Raw genomic sequence first — 12,577 nt, forward strand, 5'->3', positions numbered from 1 at the left:
CACAGCGATCGGATCGTAGCGCGCTTGCCCGTTGCGCGCTGTGTGTGCAAGTCCATTGCTCTCTGTGTGCGTGTGCTGAAATTATAGCGAGCTGCCTTTTGCAAAAGGCTAGCACTGTGCATACAAGCATGGCACAAGAGACACACATTTTACTGGCAATCCCTCCGGGCGAAACAACAGTGAGTGTAATTACCGTACGCACTGTACGTCTCGCCGTATGATCCCTCTGCTACACTTGTTGATGTTTTTCTTATTTTTCGTAATGAACCTTCCAGTCTGACATGCGTCAATATGCGAGACACGTACCCTCTGCTATGTATGACAGCAAAGATCGTACTGTACACTCATGAGTACGATATGCATGACACATGTACCACGATTGAAAGGCGAAACAATAGCAAGTGAGTACCGAGACAAGTCTCGCATTTTGCGTTTTCCATATTTTGCCGATGTCCGATGAATACCGTTAAAAGAAAGTATGAAAGGAAACGAAAAATAGAGCAAATACATGCTGCATTCTAGGGAAATTTGAGCTGAAATAATATGTATGAGACACGCAATATTTGCGTGGAAATTTTTTTTTTTTAAATTTTAGGTCCGAAAGTAGGGGTGCGTCTTATACACGGGTGCGTCTTATACACGGAACTTTACGGTATCTTGTTTGGTATCAAGTGTCATTCTTTCAAAGAAAAAAAAAAAAGAGAAAAAGCTATTGCCAGCAATGCAATTGTCTACTTTATTCATACATATACTTTTACTTTCACCATGATATTGGTGTCTTTTGGACCATAATGAAAGACTAACAAAGTTTACAATATTTATCGGAAGCAATTTTAATGAATGATACTCCATCTTAAAAGACCATATTTTCTTCATTAATCTAATCCTTCTAACACTCTAATCCTCTGAATGATGACTTTTATAATCCATGCTCAATCTCTCAATGAATCTTTTCTTTGTTTTTGCAGAAGTGAAGGTCAAGGTATTCAGCTGTTTTCACCCAAGCCCCGCCCTCTTCGGCATCCCAAATGGAGCTGGCAGGAGCGTGTTCGAGTCAACCATGCCGTGTGGCGGAGCTGGCACATGCAGTGTAAGATATGAGTCATTTTCATACACTTTGGTTTTTAGGAATGATCCCTCCCCCCCTGGTCATTTAAGGATATATCCAGAAGGAATTGTTTTACCATCATGCTATATCCTGAGATTCATAAGGATGTATGTAAGGAAGCAATTTGTCATGATAGTCAAATTCTGTTTGAAGTCATTAATTTATGCAGATTTGGCCAAGTCCCTCCTATGGAAAGGGATCTAACATACCTGCACACATGGCTTTATTCTGTCAAGCTATTAATGTTGACATTTGATTGAATCCCCCCCCCCCCCCGAACTTTGGCACAATTTACATGCCAGACGACACCACCCGGACGTACTTGTAGCAGTGCAACAGTCATAGACAAAGGCCGATGTGATATAATAGTAGGTGCATTTACATAAGAATTAATGTGGCATCACAATTTTTTTCACCTTTCTCAGTACGATTTAGCGAAATACACTGTACCACAGTAATTCTCTTTTGTGATGGTGAATTCTGTAATGTGCTTGGTCAGTCATCCACATTTTACTTCTTCTATTTTGTGAATGAAGTCATTGCTCCCATTTTTTGTCCCCGCCGAACGAGTTCGAGCAGGGGACTATGAAACGGGCTCCGTACGTGTGTGTGTCCGTGTGTCCGTCTGTCCGTCCGTGCGTCCGTGTGTGATCAAAATATTCAAAATGCTACTCCTTCGCCATTTCTAACCCGATTTTGATTCTGTTTGCTTTATATGATAGCACTACATGGGAGCTTTGAAACTTCTATGCAGAATTTCAGTTGTGACCTTTGACCCTGACCTTTGACCTATATTGTACATTTTGCTTCAAAATGCTACTCCTTCGCCATTTCTAACCCGATTTTGATTCCGTTTGCTTTATATGATGGAACTAGGTGAGGGCTTCAAAACTTCTACACAGAATTTTGACCTTTGACTTCTTTTACCTTTGACCTTGATTTTTGACCTATATTGTACATTGCCTACAAAATGCTACTCCGCCATTTCTAACCCGATTTCGATTCCGTTTGCTTTATGTGATGGCACTAGGTGAGGGCTTCAAAACTTCTACGCAGAATTTTGACCTTTGACTTCTTTGACCTTTGACCTTGATTTTTGACCTATATTGTACATTTTGCTACAAAATGCTACTCCTTCGCCATTTGTAACCCGATTTCAATTCCGTTTGCTTTAAGTGATGGCACTAGGTGAGGGCTTCAAAACTTCTACACAGAATTTTGACCTTTGACTTCTTTGACCTCTGACCTTGATTTTTGACCTGTATCGTACATTTTGCTACCAAATGCTACTCCTTCGCCATTTCTAACCCGATTTCGATTCCGTTTGCTTTATGTGATGGCACTAGGTGAGGGCTTCAAAACTTCTACACAGAATTTTGACCTTTGCCTTCTTTGACCTTTGACCTTGATTTTTTACCTATATTGTACATTGGCTACAAAATGCTACTCCTTCGCCATTTCTAACCCGATTTCGATTCCGTTTGCTTTATGTGATGGCACTAGGTGAGGGCTTCAAAACTTCTACATAGAATTTTGACCTTTGACTTCTTTGACCTTTGACCTTGATCTTTTTACCTATATTGTACATTTTACTACTAAATGCTACTTCCGGCGGGGACATATATTACGCACCGCGTAATTTCTACTTTTCCTTGTTTTTCGTGTGTGTGTTTTGTATTGTTTATGTTCTTTATTCGTGCCCATCTCAGCTGCATGCACTTGAACTGATAAGATTTACCACTAGCTAGAAGCAATGCAGCAGTTAGTACAATGGAAGAAACACAAGAAAGCATAAGTAATGGGTAGACCAAAGTTTCTGAAATACATATGAATTAGGGGCCTATGTTTTCATTGAAAATTTACCAGTAATATTACACTGAAGGATAAAGATTGTTGCCCCCTGCTTGTTCACAAAATACGGGAAATATCTTGGATCTGGTGCCATATTCCATTCAGCCTTTGACTGCTTGGAATGTGCTGCCAGACTGTAGATCCCGTATTCCGTGAACAAGCCATGGGGTAACTAATTAAACTGCAGTACTGTATAAGTGGTTTCTTTCGCGTACAGAAACTTTCACGGTTTCCATCGGTGCGGACTTTTTCGCGTGTGTTTAAATTCGCGGTCGGTAATGATAGCGTTGTACAAGCGACGAGTTCAAAACATTTTCGCGTGATGTTAAATTCGCGGTTCAACCTCAAAGCGCGAAAAGCGCGAAAATAAAACCACCGCGAAAGAAACCACTTTTACAGTATTTCAGTTCACAAAATACAAAACATAACAAAACATGTCAGCGTTACATTCATGCCATAGGCTTGGTCATATTTGTGTTAACAGCTTGACTACCATCGTATATTGGATTTCTGTCACCGTTACTGTAATACTGTAAAAGTGGACATTTTCGATTGAGTTATTTTTCATGCTCAGCTGGGTAAGATTGATTCTGCATGTTTTTAATTCCATGGAATCAAAATATATCTAGATTACTAGATGTAAGAAGCAAAAAAAAAAAGTTGCATGCTTTTTATTTTTGTGCTATTTCTATGTTGTGAGAAATGCCTGAAAATTTCCACCTTTACAGTATTTCAGTATGTTTTAATCTGCACTTTAGTCATGATGAAATGATTTGTGTTTTAATATGTGTCTTTACCCCATTCAGATGTGAAGGGAAAGAGGCCGGTCATCTGCCAGTTTTCTGCGCCTACACCTGATGCAAGGCAGAGGCTTCAGGTAAATGTCAATGTGATACAATCATAATGACTTGGGTTCAAGCCGTGTCGTGAATAAAAGCCAACCCTGTGGGTGGGACTGTGTCATCCATCTCAATATGTAGGGCCTGCATTAATGTGAAGTTGAACACGACTAACTATGTATTCATGTATGTATGCATACATATGTGTAGCATATAAACGTAGACATGAGCTGACCTTAGGGAAAGCAGAGTTCTTGGAAAGCTCTTCATCAGCATCCTGGGAGAAGTGGGTGTTGTTGAGAGTGCTGCGGTGTACCGTTGAGGATATCCAGGCTGAAGACTGCTTCTTATTTAGGCCGAGCCCTCCCAGCCAGCCTCACACCCAGCCTTTAGAAGGATGGATACAAGCTGTGGGGCGAGCTTTTAGGTGTCTACCAGCTTTCTCATAGCGTCTATGTACTCATTGGTTTGTTTACACCACGCCAGGATCTGGCCGCAGGTCGACCTCTTGAAGACAATTTTGAGACCGAGCTTACAGTGGAATAACTTACGTATGCACCCTATTTTACTGTCTTCTTAGGATTCAATATAGTACAGTATTCAAGGAAAACATGTAGTCTTTGTGTGACCCAGGGACTGCTTACACCTTTGTATAAATCCTGACCATCACCCCAATAGGTCAGTTACAACAATAATAACAAAGACAAAAATAAGAACAAGGAAAAAAAAATCAACAATAGTTTTTACGCTAAAAGTTTAGTCAGAACTCAGAACATGTACTAGTGTGTAGGCATGTCGGAATCATGTGCAACTTCCCTCGCTGCATTTAATATGCTACCTGATGCAAGAACAACTGGGCATTACCATGTACACATACAACTGGAACTCAGTGGCCACACGAGGGCCACATTTCTCTTTCTTTTTCTTTTCTTTTTTTTTGTGTGCAAAGTTTCCATGTATGACTACACAGGCACTAGAGCTAACTTTAAAGTTTATAGGGAATTTTTTTTTTTTTTGTATTGAAATTCCCCTTTCCCTTTTGTCTTGCATGCCTCATACACTCAGTGCACATGCAGATTTCATATCAGTTTTAACTGCCCTGCCCAGGAATATCCATTCTGTATAAATGTTACAGGAGGGAAGGGAGAGGAGGGGGGGGGGGGGGGGGGGGGATGGGGCAACAAAAAAGGGAGGGTCTTCCGAGCCTTTACATGTTGACGATCTATACCGTATTTTTCCAAGTTTTTACTTTCGTGAATTTCACAAGCTATTTGTAAATTTAACAACATGCAAAAATATTAAATCTGATCCCAACATGAGTATAATGTGCATGCAAACAATTCTCTAAATGTGAATGTTCATTGGTTCTGCCCTTGCCCCTTTATTGTGTGTGTGGTTTTTTTTTACAAGATCAACAGCATTAATAAGAAGGGTACATTTATACTATTTAATTCATTATCAAAAGTGGCCTTTACTCAAGGGCCATTGACTATTTGGCATGATACTGTGTGTGCCTTGCAAACAGAGAATAATGGACCTTCTTTCTTCGTATTGTTGACATGGCATCTTAGCACAGGAGAGTATCTGAGAAAAGATATGTCCTTATAGTATAAAAACCACAATAATAGCAACTTCTGTGATGAGTAGGAATCCTAAAAGCTTTTTTATTGTGGTTTATTACCCATTGTTGCCCCCACGTGCGTCACAATATGCATTTATATTGGCTTTTCATATGGGAACATTGGTCTTTGTCTGCTGTGTGCAATATTATATTCATAGTTATGGCGCACAGATTCCAAGCCAAGACCAGATATGTAGCTGATGAGATGGATTTGTATGGATGATGAAATAGATTGGTAGGTAGATTAACACGATGAATGATTGATAGAATTATTGTGCCTGTTGAATCTTCTGAGATCTGCCCAAAGATATTGTTGATCAGTCTCGCTTTTAGATCTGAGGCTTATTCCCCCTGTCTGGAATATCTCTCTCTTTAGTTTTGAGGTGTGTACAGAGAATTCCTCATCGTGCCTTGAGTATTGTCATGTTTACAGTTGTCACATCATACATTCTCGCTAATGTTGTTGTTTAGAATAGATGATTACATAAATAGGAAGTAAGATCAAATTTCACTACATAAAGAAAGAAAGGAGATTGGCTGTTGCTATGGTTGATTCTATTGTTTAAAGAAAACTGCTCTTGTTACCGGGTGCTCATGAATTATTTGTTTCAAATGTGATTTTATGCGGATTCCTGGTTCGTATGCTGTTTGAGACAGTCGACATTTATGTAGTTTGCAATAAAACTCACCGACCCCGGAAAGTCGGGACAACTTTTCATCTTGAGTGCAAGTTGCAGTTTCCACAGCGACTTTTGGAGCAGGTGAATTGCGAGGCTATTTTCGGTTTCAGACCAGCCTCTATTGTTTCTATTTTTCCCCCAGCACTCGCTAATCACAGCAAACGAACAGAGATGAATCAACCTCGAATGTGGCCTTCTTGGCAAATAGCCAGTCTGCACAGAATAAACCAATGCAATGACACATACTATTAATATAATGCACAAAAAAGAGAAGTCAGCGGCATAAAGGCATTCCTCTTGTCTCTGCTTTTAAAGCGACTATTTGCCATTGGGAGTCCGATGAATTAAAAAAAAAAAGATGTTAGAATTGTTTAATGTATAGTTCAGGTGTATCACAAAACTTGCTACTCACAAAAATCTCGCAATAATAGACCGTCAAGATAAAAAAAAAGATATGCAAAATTCATCTGACTTGCCCGAGTGCAAAGAATTACAGTGCTTGTGCAAAAAATTCAACTTTTACAGTGTAGAGTTAAACAAGAGAACAGGTTGGTTTCAGTACCTGCAACTTTCTTGGTTAAATAGGGGTCTTTGATCTATTCTGCAAGACATTTTCTTTAGGTCTTTTTTAGGATCCACATTTTACATGATGTCAATTTCTAATTTCTGGACTTGCTCTAAAATTCTGTCCGATCCTGCTGTGAATGTTCTTTGATTTGCAAGTCTTACAAGTGTATGGTTTGACTACAAAGAACAAAACAAGTCTCCATGAATAAAAACATTCTCTGAGTTCCTTCTCAACCCTCCCCTATCGGAGACCCCCAGCAAAATGTCATCTGATTGACGTCTGGAAAGCAGTGTCATATGTCTTCACCCGCTGTCAAAGTGCCTTCGCATGGAGACACATCATAAACACATGCAGTAAATACAGCCTCGTGATCCATCTTGCATTGTGTAACTGTAAATTATGTACCCCTTACTTCCCTTCTGCATATTAATACTTAATAGCTTTGACAATTGACAGTGGAAAAGTTTTCTTGTTTAAATTTCGACTTGATGAGTTTCATTTGTGACACTTTCAGAAGATGCATCGGTGCTCACATACAATGTACTCTGAAAATTTCAGCACATTTCTTCTTTGATATGATAATTTGCTATAAGCTACAAAAGTATGCATTTTTGTGTACACCATAAGATTCTTGGGCATCAGGTTGAACTTAAGAATGTGCACACATCCTCTGCAAAATTAAATTCTTCAGCCAAAATTTGATTCTCCCATATCAGTGCTTCGTGAATGCCCTTTAATCTGATAGCTTGATCACCGATAAGGAATACAAACTTCACAGCTGAGAACTTCACAGCTGAGATTTTACAGCCATGAAGCCAGTAAGATGTTTGGCTGTGTGATGCTGAGATGCTGTATGAGTAAATTTCTTGGAAATGATGTCATCTTCCTATTTTGTACCCTCAAAAATAACAACAAACAATGACAAAAGAAGAAAAGAAGAAAGATATTACATTACGTTTGTGAATAGGAACACTCGATATGCCTCTGTTTCGCTGGTATCCCTGGCATAATGGTGATGGTAGATTGTGATGGATGTATGGACGAGTGTTTGGGATCAGCGAGAGCACACGGCCTCCAGGATCAGTTACAGCTGTTGGGAGGTGTACGAGTATCGAGTGTCAAATACGGTAGCTAGCGGTGAAATTCCAGCGTAGGGCCTGATGGCTGTGTAAGTGGTTCTTAACCTGCCGTGGCCGATGATATGACTGGATATAATGTGTACCTGTTAATGTCTCATTTAAAGGCAAGAACAACATTAAAACCACACAAAACAAAAAAGGCCTCATTAGGATATATACTATGCTCCTGTGAACATTGTTAAGGTGGGGTTAAACCGATAATGATAATAATCTGGAAGCGGTTCTTAGCCTGAAGTAGTGTTGAAGGTTGACTGTTTTTTGTTCTTGTGTGCCTGATACAAAAGCAAAACAAACAAACAAAAACAAAGCAAAACTTCCCCAGCCTAAGCAGAATATTGTGCATTATCAAAAATAAGCGTGATCAATCAACTCTGGTGATATTTTGTAATTTGTAAGTGGCTCTGACTTCGCATTGAAAGCTAGCTGTTTTGTTATGCCTGTGTGTGTCTACTTTAAAGCAAAAAAAAAAAAAGACAACAACAACAATAACCAAAACAAACAAAACAAGACAATCTGTCAAATAGAATTACCCAGAATGAACACTCAGCATTCTGCTTAGATTTTGCTCCAGTTATATAGATTCAAGGTGGATCATGCAGTTGCGTGCCACCTTTATAGATTTCATTTCCCGATTGCCAAGGTCCCTGTGAAAAGGATTCGATTCAGGCGTTGTTGATTTCAGCACGGTCTTTTGATGGACGACACTTTATCGGCATTGATGAAAGATGGCTTGCTCATGACTGACTGAAATTCCAACACTATCTCTGGTATGGAATATGATAAGCAGAAGAAGAAGAAGAAGAAGAAGAAAGGAAAGAAGAGAAAAAGAAGAAAGTGAAGGAGATGCAAAGAAAAAGAAGAAGAATGAAGAGAAGGAGGGGGAGGATAAAAAATGTTGATCGCAACGATAATACCAATAGTGGCATGCGCATTCAAGCATAGGGATGCTGTGTAAGGGTTAATGTTCGTCTTCCCCCTTCTGTGTCTCTGGTACCTGTGCCAGAGTGATTACACTTACAGCCAAATTTAGAACGCTGCTCCCGATTTGCTTCCTACATGTACTCTGATGAGGAGCAGAGCCCTCGAGGTCAAACGTACCCTGTGAAAAAAAAAAGAGCAAAACAAGACAAAAACAAAAACAACATATCTCTAGCCCATGAAGCGTGATCCAAAGAGCCAAATGATTAGTCAGGGCCTCGTCGATTGATATGTCCGCGGAGTGGTGCGTGCTGGATTTGCTACCGTGTGATAATGTCACGGCTTCAGCTGATCGGAATGAGGTCAACAACTCATCTCTAGGTGCATTCACATTTATGGTGACATATCGTGGTATTTCGCATGTTCATTCATCAACATGAGTGCAAATACGCCCATGGAATACTGTACAATCTGTAAATTTCGTGACTGTACGTGGAAATAAACAGCGTATACAGTACACTATGTAATACATTGCAAAATACCTTGGCATGGAGGATGGCAGTTCATACTTCGCCCGAAATTCGTGTGCAAGATTTTGAGTGTGAATCGCATGACGTAATGGCACCGATCATACAGCTGTGTGTTCCTCACTTAACCCGACACACTTCCTGTCTTTACCCCCGCACTATTTTTGGGCGCATGATGTGAAGGTGTATCGCACAAACACTCCAAGGAGAGGAGTAAAATTTAGTCAGAAATACAATGGTACTTGCACTTTGCAAGTGAGAACACGACCAAGTGAACTACCCCGATGTCTATTACCATGTTAGTTTGCTGATGAGAATGATAATACCAACAAATTACCGTGTAATTCAAATGTGAATGTGCCCTCAGCTGAAATTTTATTTTCAGCCTTGGCTTGTGGAAGATTCAGGAAGCAGGGTCCATGTAAAATCACACTTACCAGCTAGAAAGTGTACATTCAGTGTACCTGCAAAATGCAAGTGAAACAAAAAAGGAAAAACGCAAAGGCTATATTACAGGTCATTAAAGTACAATTTGTTCTGCACACTTGTATTATGCTTCTGATACTTGGTTAATACTTTTGAAAATCTTACAGTAGTGCATGACTTCTCTCATTGATTACCAGCAGTTGATACATATGTGATTATAACTTGCATTCTATTATTATTCAGACTGTCCCTCAGTAATTTTCGTTGTTTACGGTGTCTTACGAACAAAATGATGGGGTCCATAGCTGCATTGTACATATCGTAGGTGACTGAGTGTCCATACATTTTTCCACTATTCTTGACCAGTATGTTTGGTCTTGCCGAACTTGCAGGCATTTGCCAAGTTTTGAGCAGAAACAGTCATCAATGATAAGAGAGATATCAAAGTTGGAAAAATTATGAATATTTCGCTAATTACACTGTATGATTTGCACGTGCACACAGTTCATGTATGAGAGGAAACACTGTCGTTACTTGCTTTCTTGCGCTAAAGTAGGGCAAATGTCTCAATGGCATGGTAGACCCATCTCATGGAACGGGGAAAGTCTCTTGTTTAGACATTGCTTAGAAAGATTAGACCAGTCTGAGGTCAATATCAGCGTTTAGGTTCTCTGTTGGCCTGATCAAACACCTGATCGTTATCTAGTATGAAAAAATATCAAAGTGGGTCACAACTCGCAGCTCTTGAAAGTGTATTTAAGCTGTGAATGAGTGGCCATGCAAGCATTATCATGACTGCCGCAATACAGGCCCAGAAGCACTTTACAAAGACTGTAAATTATCATTTTTTGTTTTTTTCACTGGGTGAACTGAATATTAATGCTTCTCAAATGATAAACAAAACAAGAAAAGCAAAGAGTTTACTGCAAGTTTGTTTATGCCATTGCTATTAAAAAAAAAGCAAAGAGTTCACAAAAAGTTTGTTCGTATTGCTTGAACAGTCCCCTCTTTTTATTCATACGAAGAAGTGTGACGGCTGCTCCAGTCCATAAAGAATTTGGCCTACACACATTTGTACTGTTTTGGTTAATAGGGTATTCACTGTATTGTGATATACAGTGGACTCCCATTATAACAAGTCCTTGGGACCGGCAGTTTTCTTTCGTTATATCGAAATGTCATTATAACCGAACAAATAAACAATGAAAATACATACATGTAGAGTGGTGTGGATAATGTTGCGGCCTGAATTTTTACTTCGTTGTAACCAGAATTTTGTTATAGCCATGTTCATTGTATTAATGGGAGGGCACTGTAGTACTATGGAACTGTGCTGCATGGATCTAGTGGCACCATTATGTAAACAGGGAGCTGGGATGAGGTAGTTCCCACCTCCCCTGTATAAGTTTCATCACCAGAACAGTTTCAATGGCATTTAATCTGTGCTCATTACTTTGAAAAAAAAAAAAAAAAAACTTTATCATGATTGGAAAGTAAATCCAAATGGCGTAATAAAGTTGTGGTATTAAAAGAAAATGAAATGGGATTATTTCATGATAGACTTATTCCTATCAAAGATGTCAAATCAAGCGTTACTCTTCAAAGTGTAGCTTAAAAAGGCTCTAGCGATTGCACAGTGCCCAATGGTGGACTGAAATTAACTCAAAAGGATTCCACACCATCTTCAAAGTATTCTGTGAGCTGTGAAAGGGGTTTATGTTGAAATCCCAAGATCCTCCCTGCTGGTGACGGAGAGAGGAAACGTGTTCCCTAGTCGAGAGGAAATAGATCACATTTCTGTGCTGGTGGGCGCCGCTTGGTCCAGCCTTTCCGTGCAGGGCCTGGATTGCAACCAGCTTTTAATAGCCAGCTCACCAGCTACAGGTATCTGCTTGTGCCCGAGTTTGTCTTTGGCGGTCAGTCGTCAAGAGGTAGTGGATAGTGGATGGATCATGCCTGATTTTTGTCTGCCTTACTGTGTGCGGTTGCAGGATTCCGTGCGGTCTGTGTCGATGCAGGTGACTAGGGGATGTATTTTAGTCTTCGAGGAGAAATTTTCAAACCTTTGTCAAAGGGATGGTGCAGTTTTTGGTTGAGATGGGGCTTCAGGTTTCCAACGTCTTGTGATGATAATTCTTTGGTAGAATTAGAAACATATCATGAAATATGAGAGAGCATGTAATTCTTAGAGGAATTCAAAGTTTATTTGATTAAAATTGGTTTTAAATGACTGAGATATCCAAAACAAAGTGATCCTAATAAAAGATTGGACCCATCTTTTATTATGATTGCTTTGTTTTACTTTGTTTTCGGATTTCTCAGCCATTCCAGAACCAATTTTCATCTAATAAACTATGAATTCCTCTTAGAATGGTATGCTCTGCATTATTCCATAAGTGGTTGTGTGGTATCTCGCAAAAAGTTGAAAGCCCAATCCTCATCTCAACCATTACTATACCAACGCTTTAAACAGCCATACTGTACTATAAATTTCTTTATCTGGGTTTTCATACAACTGTACTCCTCAGGTAAGACTTCGCCATTATCCTTGCTTAGAATTACAAGACATTTGATTCCCACACTTGCCACATGCAATTCCTCCTTGACATCTTGAATGATAACTTGGCTTTCCATTGTTCCAGTGATGTGTTTACAGGTCTCGGAGGGAGTCGTTTTATTCAGCGGGCTTTGAAATATGACTCAATCAGACCTCCTGGAACCATTCTGAATTTGAAGGACAGAATATGCATTTTGACCATTCCCAGCTCTTGTTTTAATAGAAGTGTGCTATTTTTCTCGATGATTATATCCGTTCCTACTGGAATGACTTTTTCAGATTTCCTACTTTTGAGCCAAATCATCCAGGTAGTTTTCAGTCAGAAAGGTTGATACTTCTGCTC

General features: G+C 39.6%; 1 protein-coding gene across 1 annotated transcript in view; it reads left to right on the forward strand.

Annotated features, from left to right (window-relative positions):
• LOC139742984 (MLX-interacting protein-like) overlaps window positions 1-12,577 on the forward strand; it is a 63,096-nt gene that overhangs the window by 24,097 nt on the left and 26,422 nt on the right. Inside the window, exons 2-3 of the mRNA XM_071653490.1 lie at window positions 969-1,090; window positions 3,766-3,836. Coding sequence (XP_071509591.1) covers window positions 969-1,090; window positions 3,766-3,836 — 193 coding nt within the window. The remainder of the gene's footprint in view (window positions 1-968; window positions 1,091-3,765; window positions 3,837-12,577) is intronic.

This window comes from Diadema antillarum, unplaced genomic scaffold, assembly GCF_040938485.1.
Source record: "Diadema antillarum isolate AM-2024a unplaced genomic scaffold, OU_Dant_1.0 seq00001041_RagTag, whole genome shotgun sequence".
NCBI classification, from domain to species: Eukaryota; Metazoa; Echinodermata; class Echinoidea; order Diadematoida; family Diadematidae; genus Diadema; species Diadema antillarum.